Source organism: Halichoeres trimaculatus, unplaced genomic scaffold, assembly GCF_033239565.1.
Source record: "Halichoeres trimaculatus isolate MK-OKI-2021-1 unplaced genomic scaffold, fHalTri1.1 fHalTri1_scaffold_7, whole genome shotgun sequence".
Classification (NCBI taxonomy): domain Eukaryota; kingdom Metazoa; phylum Chordata; class Actinopteri; order Labriformes; family Labridae; genus Halichoeres; species Halichoeres trimaculatus.
In genome coordinates this window covers 36542333-36563109 of record NW_027437185.1, presented here as the reverse complement: position 1 = coordinate 36563109, position 20777 = coordinate 36542333, and the positions used below count along the sequence as shown (strand labels likewise).

Sequence of the window (20777 nt, the reverse complement as noted above, 5' to 3'; positions counted from 1 at the left end):
CCTCGACTGTCGCCATGTTGTGTATATTGCGTGGGAGCTTGTTAGCGCCGTATCCAAAACAAGGGCATGGGTGGAGGAGAACCAGATGTGGCCACTGGCAGATGCTTCACAGGGAGATCCTCCAAGCTTGGACAGTACATGCTATATGACATCAGAACCAGATGGTTCGCTCATTAACACCCACCCTCTCCAAACATGCAGAGACCAAACTCAGAGTCCCCAAACCGAACGGCGCTTCAGCTGCTGGGTGAAGTCTTCTCATGAAATGCTGGGTGATGGCTCGCAATTAAGCCTAATTACTCAGTGTAATAACTCTGATTCAAAAACACAACTCTGCTTTGAGTTTAAACAACACAAAGGATGTGATGGGTGCCGACAGCCAAAGAACACATGAAGAATGTAAGTGTGCAGGTTGTCGTTAAACGTGCATTAAAGTGAACACTTCCTCCAAGCGTTGCCATCTGTGTGTTTGCTCAGGCTGGCAGCTCCTGTTTGACGGCGTTGAACTGAGTGAACTGAAGGGAAAGGGGGGGTGAGTGGTAGCACTTGGCACACTCCCATGTTCCACTTCAGCTTGATGCATGTGTCATGCTGCCTGCAGTGTCCCGGTTTGGCCCTGGACCATCAAATAACCATCGGTGAGGTAAGGATTAAATGTATGGCCTGTAGCTGCAGAGGAAGTAACCCTGCAGAGGAGAAAAAGGCCTTGGGTTAAAAATAGGCATCAGTGGGAAAGACATGATCAGTGGTTGCAGATTCATTAGATGCTTCTGGAAGTGGCCTTCAACCCCCCAACCCTCTTATCTCTCCTCTCTCTGCAGAAAATACCAGAAGGTCACTGAATCTTCAGAGTGAGCAAAAGCTTTTCTTCTGCAGACAAATCAATCGGGCCTTGAATTCAGGGACATCGGCAGCTGAAAAGATGAAGAGAAAAATAACCTGAGATACAAAAACAAAATGGAGCACTTTCAGATGGTGCCACTTGTCTGCCTGTTTTACAACACTGAGTCTCTATTCGTAACCTTTACTTACATAGGAGGTATTTTTTTTAAGCTCACCTGGATTGAAGTCATTCAGGAGCCACAAAATCTCCTTTATCTTCACAATAAAGACAAAACAGTGTATAAAAAAACAGTAAAAAACTAGTGAACATAATATTCAAAATGTGTTTGAAATATTGTACATGTGATGTCTAAGTTTAATAAAGAAAGGGGAAAAAAATTAATATCATTAGTGTCACAAATTTTCAGAATATATCAAATGTCAATTAGTAACAAAAAAATCCTCAAATTTTGAAATCCCGAAAATTTGCAAATTCCTCTCAAAAGAAAAGAAATGTAAAAAATGTAAAAAAAAAAAAAAAAAAAGGTAAAAAAAATTCAGAAATTTGCAAAAACACCAAAAAAAAAGAAAGAAATTGTGATTTCAACAGTTAACTAAATTTGCAAAAAAATGTTAAAATTTCCAAAATTTGCTTTTCAATAAACAAAAAAATCAAAATATTTGCAATCTAAAAAAACAAATTTTTAGAATATATCAAATTTTAATTAGCAAAGAAAAATCCCAAAAATTTGAAATTCCAAAAATTTGCAAATTATTCTCAAAAGAAAATAAATGTAAAAAAATGTAAACAACAAAAAAACAAATGGGTCAAAAAAAAAAACATTCAGAAATTTGCAAAAAAAAAACCAAACAAAAAACAAAAAAAAAATAAGAAATTGTAATTCCAACAATTTACTACATTTTCAAAGAAATGTTAAACTTTCCAAAATTTGCTTTTAAAGAAAAAAAAATCAATCTTTATCATCATCTCTATCAATCATCTTTAAAAAAAATCGCAGAAATTTCAAAAATTTGCAAAATCTCTAAAATTGACATTTTTTAAAATTAAATTTGGAAAAACAAGGCAGAACATGCAAATAAAAAACTTTGTAAAATTTCACAAAAATATTTGCAAAGAATTAAAACGTAAGACCATGCAAAAATCTTGAACTATTTTGGAATTTCAAAACAAATTGCATATATATATATATATATATATATATATATATATATATATATATATATATATATATATATATATATATTAAGGTTTTTATGATTCTTTATTTTTTCTAAATAATTCTTGAATTTAATATCATATATTGATATATTGCCTAACTCATTTTTTTAAATCAGTATTTTCTTCCAGATTAGTCTTTTTGTAGATGTAGTTATCTTCCCAGGGCTGTAAAACTTGAGGTAAGCCACAGATGCATGGAAAGTTGGTGGGCTGTTGATGTTGTAGGAGGTGAAGTAGAGCGGTGGCAGGCTTTATTGACAGATGGGATGAAGATTTAGTTCAACTAAATGTTAAAGCATGTTCTTCATGAGCTGCTCTTCCTGATCCTGCCATAAAAACATCCTGACATATTTCCCCCATATCGCCCCCTAATGGAGAATGTGTTCCTCGGTCAGAACCAGAGTTTGCTGATGTTTACGCAGCTCGTAACACTGCAGAAAACTGACCACTGATGATGACGTTTGGTTTCATCAGTCTGTGATGAAGGGACGAGGAGGTTTGAAGGTTTTCACACCGTACCAAACACATTTTTTTCCTCCTGCTGATAATGATGTTTATATTTTGTTACCCCGTGCACCGTGTCCCTCTGCGTCTCTAACAGGACGGTCTGGTACCAGCACGAGGCTGATACATTCCTCAGCTCTGAGACACATTCACCACAGAAAGAGAAATCATTTTCAGCAGTAAAGCAAATATGTTTATTAAGCACTTTAATATACATCAGAAAATTCCACTTCATATTATACAGGAATTCTTTTTAAATGAAAGTTGAATGTACATGGTAAGCTATTTACAATCCAATCACTGACAGTCAAATCAAAGATGACAGACAAAACACAGTCAAGACAAACAAGAGAACTGTTTCATAAGACTATACAGTATGTTTTCCAACACTGTTTCCAGACCTGATCCTGCCTTCAATCCTTCCTTTGACCCTTCATGGCGAATATTTGAGCTACTGTGGCACTGAAGAGCTGAGAGTTTTCACTTGGGCTTATAAGTGTTTGTGCATGCGATAGGTTTCTGCTCCCTCTGATCCCAAAATATAGCTCGCTGTTGACAATATGAAAAGCCTGCAAAAATATGACACAGCCTTTAAACGCTAACGCAGCTCCGCACAGTTCATGAGAAACAGATGTTAGAGTTCCCTCAGAGTCACAGCCCGGCACCTCCTCCAGAGCTGATACTCAGCTCCTCACAGGGGAGGAGGTGGGACAGAGAAATGTTGTTTCAACTTTGGCTTTACAACTCGGCATCGCTAACAAAACCGCTCGGCTTTGAGTCGTCTATGGCTGAACCCTTTCTGAGCTGTTTGTGTCAAACACCCCCCCTGAAAAATACAGCAGGAACTACAAGACGTTAACCACACGACAAGAAGGAAACTGATGGATTCTGTTTCTTGCATTTGGTTAAAGGAGCAACTCTGCAGATGTATGCGTTTCTTCAAATCCCTGCTTTCACTTTGCAATCGCTGCATTTAGCACCAAACTTTTGCTGATGGTACACAATGAGTTATTTAAATATTTAATGCACACACAAAATAATAAAACACAAGCAACAGAAAAGTCCCATAGGGACAAAATGAACTTTTTTTTTTTACATTTTCAATGAACCTCCCTCTCTCCTAGATATCTGTAACAATACACAAACACTCAAAGCCAACGAAACTGGGAGTTCAAAATAACTGCAGGCAACTTCTGAACACAGCACCATGGAGCATACTGCAACACAAAATGTGGCAAAAGTGGCTTTTTTTTCCAAAAATAAATATGCTTGTATATACTCATGAAGTAATCTGCCGTAGCTATTAACATATTACACACAACATATGCACACTGCTCAAGGTTAACACAGATTATTTGGGGTCTCTAGAAAGGCGGACTACCAATGCGCTTGGATTCATACCATTGCAACCGGTTGACTGTTATGTCCTGTGGTTTGTGACAACGCACTCAGCGGCGCGTTGCTGTCAGGGTGAGAAACAGACAGAGCAGATATAAAAATAAAAAGAGAAGCATTGGTATGTTTGTCTCAAACAACTCTGGGTAAAACATGGATGGGTTACAAAGTGAAAAGAACAAATGCATGTCTGTCATTTTACTCTTTTAAAAGTGCATACACTGTTTATTAAATAGCATTACATTAAATTAAAATGAAAGTTTTGCATGAGTACATGAAGAAAGCTGTAACAGATGTAGGCACGTTGATGTTTCAGTTTACATGAGCCTTGGGCAACACTCGACAATCGTCCCCCCGGGTTTGTTTTTGAGGTCTCCCACTGATGAAAACAATTCTGATGTTTGTTTCAATGCAGATGAAAACAGTTGCTTTGGCACATTCCCTCCAATGTCTGCGTGATGAATGGCATTTAAGACATCTGAAATGGCACAGGAAGGATTTGGGTTAATGTTTTGTTCTGTGGGAAAACTTCTGCTCATCCAGATTGAAGCATTCGTCATGCAGTAAAATTCAAACTAAGTCTGCACTGCAAAAAACTGAGATCTTATCAAGTGTTTTTGTCTTATTTTAAGTAAAAAATGTCTTTTTATACTCAACATTAGCCACATTCAACTGGTCAGTCCAGAATAATGACTTAAAAAGTTATTTAAAGACAAAAATGAGGTATGAGATGGCTTATTGCATTTACTTAAAAAAAAAAAAATGCCTCCTGTTTTATGACATAACTATCTCCAAAAAAAAAGAAAAAACAAAACAAAACAAAACAAAACCGATATTTATTTATTTTAGAATTTCCTGTTTTTATCAGATACTATCTCATGTGATATTCTAGTTTTTCATTTTTAAAAAATTAGCAAATATTTACAAAAAATCCCTGAAAAATTTGTGATGTCATAAATCACACAAATTTGCAAAATTTGTGAAATTTTATTTAGCTGCAAAAAAAATCCAACAGTTATGAAATTCCAAAAAAATCCAAAATTGTGCAATTTTTTCAAAAGAAATGTGTAAAAAATGTGCAAAAATTGCAAAACTTCCAAATATGTTGAAAATTCAAAAATCTGAAAAAAATAAAAAGAAATTTAATTTCGATAATTTGCTTAGTTAAAAAAAATGGTCAAAATATCAAAGATATGCACTTTTTGCAAATATTTTAAATACCATGTCATAAGAACAGGATTTCCCATGATGCTTTGCTGCCTGACTCCTTGCTACATTTTTTTTTTAATTTTTTTCTTCTTTTCAGGCATTTTTATTGATAAATGCTTATGCTAATCAGAGGTGAAGGTTAATACAGGTAAGGCAGGCCTTTAAATGTGTTTTAGTTAACAGTGACATGTTTCATGTTTTTCATTGACAATTAAAGATTTTCAGGAATTCCTTTACTTTTCAGATTCCTGTTTTTATGAGATACTATCTTGTAAAAACAGGAGATTTTTTTTTTATATTTTGTGTGAATGCATTACACCATCACAGAATTGCTTGTAACAAGTTGAAAAATCTGCCAATGGACCAAGTGAAAAGTTTCTTGTATTAAGACATTATTCTAGTTTTCAGCAATTTTCTCTTGTTTCATTGGCAGATTTTTTTTTAATTTTTTACAGCAATTCAGATCTCATTTTTGTCTTTAAATAACTTAATTTAAGACATTTTTCTGGACTGGCCAGGTGAATGTGGCCCATATTAAGTCAAAAAAGACATTTTCCACTGAAATAAGACAAAAACACTCAATAAGATTTCGTTTTTTTTCAGTGTGGTTGTGTTTAAATGCAATCCAGTATAAACAACGTAAGGGCAGCTTCTCACACACAAGCTAAGTCGTATCTCCCTGCTGTCACCCCTGATGCTTGATGTATTTTTAACATGAACACACACTGAGGGACTAATTTGATAAAACATCTCTTACCAGCTATAACGGAGTCTCCTTTTTGTAGTTGAATCCAGGGTCTGATCCTTCAATCTGCAGTTTCAGGGCTTGTTTAAGGCTTAGCTCAGTTTCCCCAATGGGATAGTTCTCTAAAACATCCTGGTGGCCTCTGCTCTGAACAGTCCGGGGAACCGATACCCTACTCAGGAACACCTGATTACCCTGTAGGTGATAGTTGGGGTTGGTCATGATACCGTTCCGCTTCTTCTCAACGCAGCTCTGCTGCTGGATGAAGTACGGATCCTGGCTTTGCCCCCTCTCTGACCGAATTGAACCACCGATCACGATCTTGCAGTGGGGGTCCTTCACTGAAATGTTTGCCACTGATTTGTTGAGGGCGATTCTTTTATCAAACTGTGTCATCTCGTACTCCAGAACCTGTCCCTGGATTGATCCGCTGTTTTTGATTTTCTTCTTGTCTCCCAGAGCTCCTTTACTGTTTGATGTGTCAGTCTTACTTCCCTTTGTTGACTTGAGACCTGATTTTAACATCGACCAGTCGAAGTCACTGGATGGAGATGATGGCTGCTGACCGATGGACTTTGTTGTGGAGGAAGGGGATACGATGGACTGTCTGCTCCGGCTGCGGGGCAGGGAGTGCTGCTGGATCTGCTCTGTGAATGTCAGTCCGTGAAAACTGTCTATGGGCACAGTTTGTGCTGTGGCTGTGGACGATGTGGTTCTCAAGGAGGAGTTCTTTGAACTCTTCAGAGAGTTGTTTGAAAGGGAGGATTTCTGACGATCTACTGTTGAATCTGGTGACTCTGACGGGGAGCTGAATGCATGGACGGGCCCGTTGGTTAGACCACGTCCAGATGACTGCAGGTCTCCTGCGCCTGTGCTGCCAGAGCTACTCGATTTGATCGTGAGGGATTGCATTTTACCCGTCACAGCCAGTGGGGTTTTCTCTTCCATGGTGTGAACTGGGGAGGGGTTGCAGCCGTTCAGAGTTGTCGCTCCGTACTTTTCCAGAAGTTTTATGATCATCGAATGGCCACCTTTAGCTGCAACTCTCATCGCCGTGCGTCCAAACTGGTCTGCATGATTTGGGTCGGCACCGTTTTCAAGAAGTATCTGCACAACATCGATGTGACCCTCTTGTGCAGCAATGCCAAGTGCAGTCGCTCCCTGGTTGCACGTATGATCCACATGGGTGCCGTTCTCTATCAAAAACTGCACGACTTTCGTGTGTCCTTGCCACGCAGCAGACTGGAGGGCAGACCGCTTCTCATTGTCACAGGCGTTCACATCAGCGTGATAGTTCATCAGCAGCCTCACCATTTCTACATGCCCTTGCCAGCAGGACACATGGAGGGCTGTTCTTCCCTCAGTGTCACAAGCTTCTACATTTGCGCCATTTTCGAGGAAATACTCCGTCATCGCCAGCTGATTTTCAAGTGCCAGTATGTAGAGTGTAGGGCGTCCATCTGCATCTTTGCAATCTATGTCGGCACCATGGCTCAGCAGCAGTTCGACAATGTCCCTGTGACCTTCTAGTGCAGCTACCCTGAGAGCGTTCCTCCCGTCGTATCCCCGCTCATCGATACACGACTTGTTTTCCAGAAGAATTTGCACACAGTCATAATGTCCCTCTTGTGCAGCCAGTATCAGCGGTATCCTCCCGTCGTTATCCACCTCTGTGCAACGAGCACCTTGCTCAATGAGGGCATCGCACACTTGGCGATGGCCCTCGAATGACGCCATGTGTAGCGGGGTCCAGCCTGCATCGTCCCTGTGATTCTCATCCAGACCTCTGTCCAGCAGAGTTCTCACCACCTCCACGTTACCCTGAGCAGACGCGATGCTCAGCACAGTCCTTCCTTCGCTGTCGATGCTATCAACAGCGGCCCCCCAGAAAAGTAAAGTGTTCACGACAGAAGCGTGGCCCATTGATGCAGCTGCAAGAAGAGGAGTTCGACCGTTGTTGTCCGTGTGATCGACGTCAGCTCCGCCTTCAAGAAGCAGATCGACCACATCAACATGTCCTTCGTAGCCGGCCACAAGGAGGGGGGTCATGCAGTCTTTGTCACAGTGGTCGACCTCTGCTCCTCTGTCGATCAGGAGGCTCACAACAGAAGCATGGCCTTTACTCGCAGGAACACAGAGAGCAGCGACAGAAAGAGCCGTCCTCCCATCCACGTCTTCATGATTCACCTCTGCTCCGTGGTCCAACAGGTGCTCAACGATCTCTCGGTGTCCCATGTACGCTGCAGCAATGAGCGCTGTCCGTCCTTCGTTGTCTGCCTTGTTGACCTCGGCCCCGTGCTGAAGAAGGTTCAGCACGATGTCCTCGTGGCCTCCCCAAGCAGCTGCTCTCAAAGCAGTTCTGCCATCAGCGTCTGCACAGTCCACTTTGGCCCCGGCATAAAGCAGAGCAGACACAACCTCTGAGTGTCCGCCCCATGCTGCTGAGCGCAGGGCGGTCCATCCATCATGATCTGTGTGGTTTATGTTGGCCTCACAACCAATTAGGCAGTTAACCACTTTGGTGTGGCCCTGCCTCGCAGCGAGAGTAAGTGCTGTCTGCCCGTGGTTGTCCTCCAGCTCCATGTTTGCTCCTCTAGATATGAGCAAGTTGACCACATCGAGGTTTCCACTGTACGCAGCGTTGGCCAGCAGAGTTCTCCCACTGGAGTCGCACTGGTTCACAGACGCCCCGTTGTCCAGTAATGTCCGTATGGAGTCCTCTCTTTCCAGGGCCTGCTGCACGATACACGAGGCGTGGTCGTCCTCGTTGTTGACATGAGCTCCAGCTTTGACCAGGAGCTGCAGGACCTCCTGTTCTCTTGGTATGGAGGTGGTCAGAGAGTCTTTAGCAGGAGTCCCGTTCCAAACCATCCACAGAGCCAGATTAAATGGCTCAATCTGCAGGTTGGAGTTAACAAGGTGCAGTGCAAACTCCTGCACTTCCAGCGGCTTGAGCTGCTTTGCCCGACATGTGTAACTCATCGCCAACATCCTGTGTCCCTCTGCTGCGTTGCACAGGTACTTCTGCGTGCAATGCTTAACATCCAGTAGCCACTCTGCAAAACTGTAGTGGAAAAGGATTTTAGTACTCCCAAGACCATCGACCAACAGCTTGGAGAGAATGTCCATCTTCTTCTGAAACTCTTCCATAGTCAATGTCATGTTTTTGGTCCAGACTGCGTGGTACAGTTCCTTGACCGTGAGCGGCCTGCAAGTTGCCAGGATCACATTGAGGATGGGCTGGACTTTGGCAAACTGTTTTCTGACAAAGAGTCTCTGGCAGAGCCACAGGTAGAGGCCGTTGAGAGTCCCAGGGATGTCGCGGATCTCCCGGAGCATGATGAAATTCTCCACGACGCCGTCCAGCACACGTTCCAGGTACAAGAAGCAGCCGCTGCTTTTGATGTGGAGTTGGTTGAGCATCTCGGCTGTCTCTTTGGTCAGGTGCTGCCTCAGGGCCTCTTCCTGGTCCAGGCGGTGGAGGATGTACTGCTGCACATCCTTGACGATGTAGGCCTTTCGCAGGTCGTCGAGGCTGATTTTGCGGAATCCTGAAAGACAAGAAAGGGACATCAGGGAAGTCAGTTAACATGCAAAAAATCAGTGCTTTTCTTGCTTCATATTCTATTTGTTTGCAAAGTAGTTGCAAAAGTCATCAATTAGCAAGCTTAAGTTTGAATGAATTCTTAAAAATTAAAGTAATAAAAAGAAATGGTTCATTATTTGTCACTATGACTCCATATTATACTGAATTTAGAGTTATTCCAACATTTCTACGTCAGACTATGCTTCCTAGAAATGTCTCTCATCATTTATATCACAGTTTAGACACCACCTGACCTCCATTAGATCTTATTTCTGCTCATTTTCTTCACAATTTGGTCTTTCTAGCATCTTTAGTAAGGAGAGCAGAAAATGTTGTCAACACAGTTGATGAACAGTTAATGCGCCCCATGTACAGACAATCATTCTGATGAAATATTGATGAGGAGGAGCTGAAACATGACACACTTTCTTCAAGGTTCACACCAAAAAGGATGGGACCTCAGCTGATTTGGGTCATGTGACTTTGGAGCAAACTATTGCTGATTTATAGGTTTTTTTTTCCAATGGGTAACACAGTTGATACAGATTTCTCAGACACATACAAAGTGAATTATTTTATCTAAATTGATTATTTAAATAGTTCTTAGGAGGGATGTCCCAAGACATTGCTCAGTATGGGTGCCTGATATGGCTGTTTTTAGAGGATCGGATAGCATCGGATTTTGTTACATGATCGGTATAGATCTAGTTTTTACCCCTTTTCAGCGCCATCACGCTTTACAGCTGCTGTAAATCAAACCACTTCGCAAACATGTAGGTACCAACAGGGCACACTTTGGCTGTTTTCCAACCCGCCTACTACACCAGCAGTGCTGACTATTTTGGCTGATATTCAGTATGTAGTAGGTCAGTATGCAAAAACTTGCAAAATCTGAAGTACACCAAAAACCCTGGATGTCCTACTGATCCAGGAAAATTTCTCGGTACGCAACGGACCAGTCTACCTGGCAAACTGTTTTCCACAATGCACAGCGCTAACGCTGTTTGTCTATGTAGGTGGCGGGTTTCTGTGAATTACTGCCATCTACTGGAATGAGTCGGCAATACAACTACAATACAACAACACTAATATTAGACAGTCCATGATATAGAAGTGAAATAATTTGAAAAAAAAGAAACACCAGTAAATCTTGTCACTCCCAGTCTTAAAAGAGATGTTTACTTCTACAAATTCAATAACCCATATAAATCACACAAACCATAACTGGATTGTATAGAAGTGTTTTTACATCAGCTGTAAGAAAAAAAAAAAATCCGGTCAGATTTATTTTCAGTAAACGGTGTAATTTTTGGTGTAAGATCAGATATCAAGTATGATGATTCTGTGTGATATGATTGACAAAATAACTAAAAGGCCAAGATCTGCCCATAGATTGTTTTGTACATTCATAATAAAGACAAAAAAAACATCATCTGTAGCTTCTGAAACCGGAAACCAGAGTAGTAAACTACGAAACAGACCCAACAGAACAGTCATACTACATACTACAAGCAAAAGCAGCAGGCAGTATGTAGTGCCTACTACATTCACATGAAGTATGTAGTAGGTGGTTTGGAAACAGTCTTAGTTGCATGATTGGGACCAATCTAGTTTCCACGTGTTTTCAGCACTGTAACGCTTTCCGGCTGCTGTAAATCAAACCATGCTGCCAACATGTCCGCTGTGTGGGATTACTTGATAGCAATGATAGCAAAAGAACGTCTTGCAACAAGTCCATCGGTCAGCAGCACAGGTACCAACAGAGCTCAGTTTGACACAACAAATATGATTCACATTTATAAAGAATCACCCATTGGAGTACGGGATTTATCAGAGAAAGGTATCGGATCGGCATCGATTAAAATATATCATGAAAGTTGGAAGTCAAAAGATCTGTATTGGGATATCCCTAGTTTTTAAACCACAATTGTCATGTTTGATGATTATTTTGAACAAATAATACTGTGAATACTAAAGACAAACATGTACTCTGGTGTTAATTTGAAGAGCATATCTGCCAAATGACCCACTGTAAATTGGTCATTGCTTGAAATTAATATCGTATTCTTGAAATACACCCCTAATTAAAGAATTACTGTGATATACGTCCTTGATATCACACCCAGCATTTATTCACTGAGCTCGCATCTCCATAAAATTAGGTTAAGCAAACCTTTAAAAACAGCATATGATAATTAACAGCGAAACCACGGTGTTAAAAAACCTTTCAGAGGAATTGAGAGCACAGCCCCTCTGGCTGCTGGAAGTAGACACCATCAGCGGGAGTTCACGATCAGTTCGAGCTCAGGAGAACAAAATCATGGTAATTAGAGCACTTTGAGTCTTATGTAGAAGCAATATGAGTTTAAATAATTTACAGGGTGCCTGTAAAGACAAAAAAGCTTACACAGAGATGTTATTAGAATAAAGATACAGTTATTTCTGTGGGAAGTCATCAAGAGGAGATGAAAAGGAAGGCAGAGCTCACTTTAAATAATAGCTGTCTAAATACTGTCACTTCAATGTATTTTTCAGACTAAATCAGATTGATTGCTCCATCAGTCCAGCCACTAACTGCGGGTGTTATTAGTGATTAAGCAGCAGGCATTAATCTGCAGGAGGCCTGAGGATGTCAAAGAATCACACTGAAGAGAGCCGGGGAGACATTATTTTCCCGCCTGCAGCACATCAGCGCCGTGAAACGTCCCTCCAGTGCCTCACTTATTATCATGCTACATGCTCTCATGCCCTCAGCGCAGACCTTTACAAATCCTTCCGGAAAAAAAGGGAATTATCACAGTGGGTCTTAATGAAAGATCTTTAATGGGAATTCCTCTCTGAGATGAGGAAAATGGCTCCATAATGGCCTCGGCTAATGGGCATTAAGTGAACTTTCCCTCCATGTTAAAACAATCTGCTCATGGTCTGTGTGGCCACCCGCCTCTGGGCAGGAAGAGCATTTTTGCATACTTATACTTACAGTTCCCATGGTTCCCAGGGTTACTGGGACAGGAAAATGTCAGTGGGGGCTCTCTCGGGGGTTATTGACACACTGTATTTCTCTGTGACTACGACGATGGGAAAGAAGTTTTTCTTAACGTTGGATTAAAGCTCGTGAACTCTGCTCTTTTTGAAGAAAAGTCATCAGTAATTTGAAGCAGAATGAACATTTCACGTCCTGACATGTTGAAAAGCTGAACACTGGTAGATTTGTCTCCAATCATTAATTCTGCTGTGATTATATAACCCAACTTTTCCCTGAACATAGTATGAATCAGACTGTGTCAGCGAGCCCGAGGCAGAGCGCTTCATCTCGCTGCTTTTGTGTGGGTTGACTGTGAAATCTTACTCCACACAGGGCTGTTACTGACCACACCTGGAAGTCAGATAACAAACCTGAGAGTTTGGGTCGCGGTAAACAGAAGGAGCGGTGGGTTTCCGTTATCGTCTGCTCCTGAGTTTGTTCTAGATAAGCCGACACAGTCAAACCGTGCCTCACGATTCTCTCCTCTTGTTTCGTCCTTGAGACCTCGCGTCTATTTCAGGCTGTGATAAAAACGATTGAAATTACAGCATTCACACCTCAGATACTATGTTTGATTACAAACTTACATAATCAGAGAAGCACAGCGTCGCACTCTTAATAAATCACTCTTCTGGGTTGGACCCAGTTATTGGCACAAACTACCTGCTGTAAAGTTTTTATGAGAACATTTTAAGCTCCAGACAAGTAGGGGGTAAGTTTGGGGGGATGTGGGACTTCATTGTTAAAGAGATCATAAAGACGGACTGTTTGGAAGCAACTGGATCAACCTGAGATGAATGAAAAAACAAAAGAAAAGCCAACATTAATAAATAAATGCACTTAAAAAACTCAAGCTAAGCCAGTAGAAATGTCTAATCAGACTAAAAATCTCGTAAAATGAGGCCTGAGTTTCTCATAATTAAATCTGCCAATGCAACTAAATAAATAAATAAATTGGCTTTCTTAGCTCAAGTGTAGTTTGATAAACCATTGACAGATCTTTTATTTCTCATTTCAAGAACTTCAGACCTGATTTTGTCTTTTTAGATCTTGATATAAGAGATTTTTCAGGACTGTCAGGTGAACAAAGCTTCTATCAGGTGTAATAAGACACTTAAGATGAACTTTGTTTGTCTTTTTCGACACTTTGTCAGTTCAAAGGGGTGTAAGTCGCTTGCACCTTCCCCGCATGTCACTCCCCAATCTCCTCATTTCCTGAGTCATCCACTGCCTTGTCTCCTCCAAATTTCAGGCATTAAAAGCCAAAGATATAAAGCCCTGTTTCGTCTTAGTACAGCACACATTTTGTGGCATTTCCTTTGACTAAAACCAGGGTACACTAACGCACCCATCGGCGTCTGGCTTACACATCGCCCACCAAGAAAGGCATGGTTGGCTGTGGAAACACAAAAAGGTTTCACCAAACTGTACTGATCCATACCGTACCGCTTAATGGAAATTACGCTTAAAGGACTTTAAAAAATAACTATGCAACAAATATCGACCAAGATATGACACTGTTAGCTTGTTCAAATGGAAACATATTCAACAGAGACTATCGCCAACTGCTGCATTTTGACAGTGACTCCATAAAAACAAATGCTTGGGTGGCCAAACTTTAGGAGCCACGGTAGAGACGCTACCGTTCTTTTCACCATGTGACCTGGCAACACATCAGTAATGCAAAAATGGAAACGCTACTCCAACAGCAGATGTCTGTCTAACATGAGTCTGCCTGTTAACGGGGAGTTTTTCCTTACCATTGTAACTTGCTAAATGCTGCAAAGTGCTGTACTCATGGTGGGTTAAGATAAGATAAGACTCATTTATTAACATTAACGGGTCTAGATCTTTGGTTGAGTACAAAGTGAAACCACCAACTGATGATCTTGCAAGCAGATTTCAGCATTTCCAGTTCCCTCTCTAGGTTACAGGGGGTGGAGCCTATCCCAGCTGTCATTGGTTAAGAAGCTAGCTTCACCTTGAACAGGTCACCAGCCAATCAAAGGGCTAACATGTGGACACGCAACCATTCAAGCACACCTACATACAACTCATGGCCCTTTTCCACTAGCACGCCTTGGCCCTACTCTACTCGTTTTGTGATGGTTTTCCACTAGCCCGGTTCTTTGACCATCGGGGGGACAGGGTTGGCATAAAACAGCTGGGCGACACCATGTCCACATCATTTTGAGCACGACACAACAATCCCAAACAATGGAGGACTTCGAGGGAATAGTACTCTTGCTGCTTGGTGGCTTTTTGTCATAAACCGCATGAAAGAGGGACACCATTCTTGCAGTTGTTGTTTAAAAATGGCAGATGGCTCTCGTCCCATTATGACCCGTCTTGTTTTGGGCGTCGCACTCATGATTTATCGATGATAACATTGTCTGACCAATCAGTAGCCGTCAGTCGGTGACGTCATCTTTTAGTATCAAACTAGCTCGCTTGGAACCAGAGCAGAGTAGGTACTAAAACCAGCTTGTTTTAGGAGGTACCAGGCCAGTGGAAACACGCCGAAAATCGAGTAGGGCCAAGAAGAGTACGGCCAAGGCGTGAGGTAGACAAGGGCCATAAGAGTGACCAACCAACCTGGAAAGAATTTTTTTAGGGAGAAATAAGGATGGGAATTGAAAACTGGTTCCTGTTGAGAATCAATACGAAATGTTTCAGTCCATAGATATCGATAGCCTTTGTGCTTACACTACGCCAGAGCTGAAAGACCTAACATCGACTAGTCTGCCTCAGCTAACTTAGCTTAGCAGTTAGATAACGTTTCCCCAAAAAACTCTGATATAAACATGATATCAACATGATATGAATCTCCTTATTTACCAAAAACTATACAAACAAAATAGCACTAGCTAGATGCTAATGTATATGGGAAATTATATTGAAATGCTAGCGGTTGGCATACATCGGTATAACTTTAGCTTCAGAATAGAGTTTCAACTTTTCTCCAGGAGATTGAAGGAAAGTTATGGAGAGTCATCTCTGCCTGGCTGGGGGAATTGAACTAGTGACCTTCTTATTGAGGGGAACAGGGCTTAACACTGCACCACGTACAGCCTGTGGTGTGAACAGAAATTTTCAAAAATAAGGAAAAAAAACTTTTTTTTTTTAGCTAAGTTTGAGCTTCCACACATTTGGAAACATATCTGTCACATTAAAATATATGTCTGTATTTATATATCTATATGTTGCCATTCTTGGTATCCGTGTCAGTGTGTATCACTTAAAGAACCAGCCTCCAGTCTTCAGCTGTGTAAGTGCCCAGTCATTACAAAAACCCAATGACCCTAACCCACTTTCAGAGTCTCATTGTATTCACTGACTGACTGCATTTTCCACCCTCCCTTCAACCTCTTTTCTCCAGCTCCATGACCCCCTTTACCAGCTCCGCTTCCAGCTCTGGAAAAGTCAGCGGCATTCCATCGGAGACAGATTCACAGCCGGCGTGTACGCTAGCAACAGGGAAGTCAACAACTCTTACATCAAAGTTCCACAAACACTGAAGCATGGACTTCAAAACCTGGTGTTTCCTTCTCATATGTTTCAGAAAAACAAGAGAAGGAGTCATTTTGAGTCTGGCAGTGGATTCCTGTAAGATAAATCAAAGAAACAGAGGGATACCTCATGATCCCGCTGTGAGGTTCTGTTACCAGGGTACTCCAAGTCCTCTGGCTACAACGTAAGCATCTACGCTCCCACTTCAGCCTCATTATCTCAGGATTTCTTACTCCTCTTCATATTTCCTCGAGCCAAGGTTCATTCTCTTTTGTTGATACCGTTTTAGCTTACAAGCTACCTCAACATGCCAGAGTACCAAGGCCTTCAACCAGAAGGATAACTGATGCCTGAGTGCCACTCTGACTTTCTGCCTGGCCCTACTACTCCTCCTGGACCCAGTCCTTCTTTGGCCATTCTGGATTTGCTCCAGTTGAGACAGGAAACTCACGCTCTCAGAAGGGAAGAGGCCATTAAAGGGGAGGGAAATGGGGACAGAAAAAGGATTCAGAGGACCAAAAGAGAGAAAAATGTATATTTCACTCCACCTGGGAATTAAGCAAAGTGTGACGTTTCATATTTCTTTGATTTGTTTGATTCCCAGGAAAAACTGAGTTTGCATTAATACAGTGCATTCTGGAGATGTTACTCCGTCTTGTGTATTCTCTCCAGGGAACAAAAAGAAAAAGCAGCTGTGTTGCAGTTTATGATAAACATTTTCTCCTTCATTCCAAGACTGCTGACGCCGATTGGAGAATACAGCAACCGAGGGAGCTGAAGGGAGGAGAAGACTGGAAATTGAAAAGAAATGTGTGCTCACATGCAAAGAAGAGAGAGAAAGAATCATAAATTCAAACAACCAAAGAAAAAGACCTTGGTTGCTGGACTTTGGGGGGAAATGACCGACAGTTTCCACTTCAGCACACATCGCTCTGTACGGCTTGGATGTCAGCGATGAAGTCATGGTACCATTACAGCCTGACGCCGGCAGATAACGCACAAGAACAACCACAGGAGGACATCATCCAACCTGTGTTTGATGACTGTGGCGTAACACTTTAAACCCTGACCTCTTTTTATGGGCTCTGCTAGAAAAATGACAAGTTAAAGAGAGTAAATCTCTGCATCTACATCATCTATTTCAATCATTCTGGTGTCAAATTAAAGGGAACACTTGTAAAATTAAATTTTGAAAATAAACAAAAAAATGTAAAATTTTTGCAGATTTTGAAAAAAAAGTTGTCAGATTTTTCTGAATGACATTCTTTTGTGTGAAATTTTGGAATTTTTTGAAATCACAAAATTTGAAAGATCTTGTCAAATTTCCTAAATTACAAAGGTTCTTGAAATTTTTGCAAATTCTAAAAATTTCATGTCTGTTTTGGAATTTTTTTGCAAATTTTTCAAAGTTAAATTTTAAAAGAAGGTTGCAGGTTTTTCCAATTTTCATTTCTTACATTTTTGCACATTTTTTTAAGTTTCAGATTTTTTTCCAATTATTTTGCATATCAATGAAATGTCATCTCTATTTAATTTTTTTTGCAATTTTTCAAAATTAAATTTCTTTAAAGTGTTGCACATTTTTAAAAATTTATTTTTTTGTATTTTTTCCCATTTCTTAAAGTTTCAGCAAAAAATTTAAACGTCATCTCTATTTTGAAAATTTTGTAATTTTTCAAAATATTTTTTTAAAAGGGTTGCAATTTTTTAAATTTTAATTTCTTACATTTTTGCACATTTCTTAGTTTCAGGAGAAAAAAATGTTTTTGTTTTTTTTTGCAAATTATTGAAATTTCATCTCTATTTTATTTTTTAAATTTTAAATTTTTATTTATTTTTGCATTTTTTAAAATCATTTCTAACTTTAGCACATTTTTTTAAGTTTTAGGACTTTAAAAAAAGATATTTTGCAAAAACTTAAAAAAGAAAAAATTGACATCGAATGCTCAATTTCCTAAATTTGATTAGAAAAAAAAAATTAAAAAAAATTGTCTAGATGATTTTTCAATAATGATGCAAAGAATTGTATGAACTTTAAAGTCTTTATTGTAAAGATAAAGTTTTTTTTTTTTTGGCTCAGGAATGTTTTTAATTCAGGTGACCTGAGGCAAAGTGTCTCCTATGAAAGTAAAGCTTTCAGAACGCTGATTAAAATGAACAGAAAGTTTGGTTGACTGACAGAATAACTTCATGGTGTTTGTAGCTGAGTTTCTCCTGTGTAATCTGATGTGTAATATGACTTTATTTATTTCTGATAAGTGCTTTGTTTTGTGCCTTTTGTTGCAGCGCAACCTCAAAGTCCCCCAACTAGACTACAGGGTTTAAAGGGTTCAGTACGACACGAGAACTCAAAGACTTTCTACGAATACCTTCCAAGAACAGTTTCTTTCTTTCTGAAACCCGAGCGGTGATGAAGGCCTAGATTAAAAAGTAGGCTACACAAACTGTGCTATTACTCTGTGTTTGTGAGTGTGGGTGTGTGAGAGATAGAGGATGGTCGCAGTCTGAACAAAAGCGACTGCTAAACAAGCAACAAATGACACATTCATCAGGGTGAGGGATGCGGCTCCCGAGTACAGGCCTCTGAGCCAGCTGCTGCTCGTTACAGAACTGGATACCAGCCACAGGAGACAGAGCCCCGCGCACAAAAGAGGGACTGTTTGCCTTCTAGATTAATTTTTTCAGATGACAAACGAGGCAGCGTGCGTGCGCGTGCATGAAAGCTGAGAGGTCCGAGTGGAGAATTTCGGAATGACAGCCTCTCTGATTCTGCACGTTCTCTTTCTTTAGCCTCATCTTCAGTCATCTGATCCACAAAGAAAACAGAAACCCAAGCCCTGCTGCCCTGTCCTCAGGCCCTCCAGTAAAACCCAGTTCGACAAACGTCTGTTCGACAGCTGCAGCGTTCCCGGCTCCAAAATACACGAGAGCGCCAACCTCCTAAACACAAGTATGTGGAGGAGAGTCGGCTCCAGCAGCCTGCAAACAACAGGCCTGTGTATGATCTCTGCACAACACTGATACACGCCGTTTAACTTCTACAGCACTCGCTATTCCTCACATGACTGAGCCACAAGTGTGAAAACACAAAGCCAGGCCTCGGCTCTAATGGTGCACTAACTCATCTGCGCAGAGACAACCGCTGCAGGAGAAAATCATTTGAAATGCATAGCTATACTTTACATTTCCTGCCACGCTAAACGACCACCAGGCGAGACGCTGAAATGATTACACTTTAACAATTAATCCATCGAACGCCAGAGGCAGCGACATGAACACACTCCTGTCCAAACACGCCCCGTGCTGGGCTCCAAACGTGAGCTGAGAGGGTTTCCAGTCAGACCTGTTGTGGAGCTGTGGAGGCGGAGCTAACAGGAAGACGTTCAGCTCAGTGAAGCCGTTTTAAAGCAAACAAAGTTTTGACTACAAACCAAAAGAAACAACATCACAGCCTTTCTGCTTTTGAACGACGGGAGCTCATTACGCTGGTGACAGGAGACTGATTCATAAGTCGGTGCACCTGGACACACGTGTGTGGAATCACTCACTGCACCACATAATGGATGGCCGCTCTGAGAGACATGTCACTGTATATCTCTGAGCTTCGCGCAGCTGCACGGACGACTGGAAATTCCATCTGAGGAGAGAAACTTTAAAAGAGAGACATGGATAATTGATCGTTCAGCTCAGGACACGAGGATGGAACTACAACAACCACAAAAAAACCTCATTCAAACTTACGATTAACCAGCTTCTACGCCTCATCCAACAGCATAAGGAGAGCAAATTTTTACATTTCTTAGATTTAAAGTGATATTTTTGCTCCTGTGTTTGTCTGGAGATCCTACATGTAACCATGGCCGCATTGTTTGCATGTGAAATCAGCTGTTAGCAGCCTGTAGCATGTCAGTGCTAACGGATGCAAGGCCGGATGTTTCCCACAAGGTGAGGAGAAGGAGGTGAGGATGACGTGCTGGTTCTCAGGTGTGAGCTAAGAAGTGACGACATGGACCTGTCCTTCCATCCATCGTTATTGGGAACGTAAGATCTATCTCCAGTAAGATGGACGAGCTAGCTGTGCTAACCCAGCAACAGAGGGAATACCAGAGGGCAGAGTAGCATCATGCTATTCACAGACATGGCTAACAGAGCTAACACACCTTTTTGCACTTTCTATACACTTTCTTACTTTTGTTTTCTTGATTGCTGTTGTAACACCCCTTGAATTTCTCCTCAGGGATAATTACAGTATTTTCTATTCTAATCTATTCTATATTGACTGGATGTAAACGTAGCATATAATTAGCAGCCAACTTCTGTTTTCCTCTCCACTGGTTTTCTTTTCTAACATTTAACCCGCATGTGTTATCGTTGTTTTTTTTAATTATTATTTTAGTTTGTTGTTTTAGTTTTGCGCTTGATCTGCCCGGTAGTCCAGTTTTAGCTCTTTTTGTTTAAGCTAGTTTTTGTGGTTGGTTGCGTGGCTACATCAGCACCTTCCCCCCTTTTGTTTCTTTTTGTTGGGATCTCCAGTTTTTTTTTTTGTTCATTTTTTATGGTTTGACCATCTATTTTGATTATTTAGGGGTTAAATAAAGCCTGTGGGTTGACCTTTCTTTCATTTGTGGCTTCCTTTACTTTATCCTATGGCCTCTTTTACAAACTTTTGGTTAATTTTAGTGTTGGGTTCAGGAGGTTGTAACACCCACTTTTTTCAAGGATATCCTGACTTTTAAAGGCA

At 40.9% G+C, this 20777-nt stretch overlaps 1 protein-coding gene across 2 annotated transcripts in view; it reads right to left on the bottom strand.

The window, feature by feature from the left end:
* Positions 1-2746: 2746 nt before the first annotated feature.
* Positions 2747-20777, bottom strand: part of ankrd50 (ankyrin repeat domain 50) — a 62100-nt gene continuing 44069 nt past the window's right edge. For both annotated transcript variants that reach the window (XM_074673864.1, XM_074673865.1), the window contains exons 4-5: positions 5928-9466; positions 2747-4439 (exon numbers count right to left, since the gene is read on the bottom strand). In XM_074673864.1, the coding sequence (XP_074529965.1) occupies positions 5931-9466 (3536 nt within the window). In that variant the 3' untranslated portion in view covers positions 2747-4439; positions 5928-5930. The remainder of the gene's footprint in view (positions 4440-5927; positions 9467-20777) is intronic.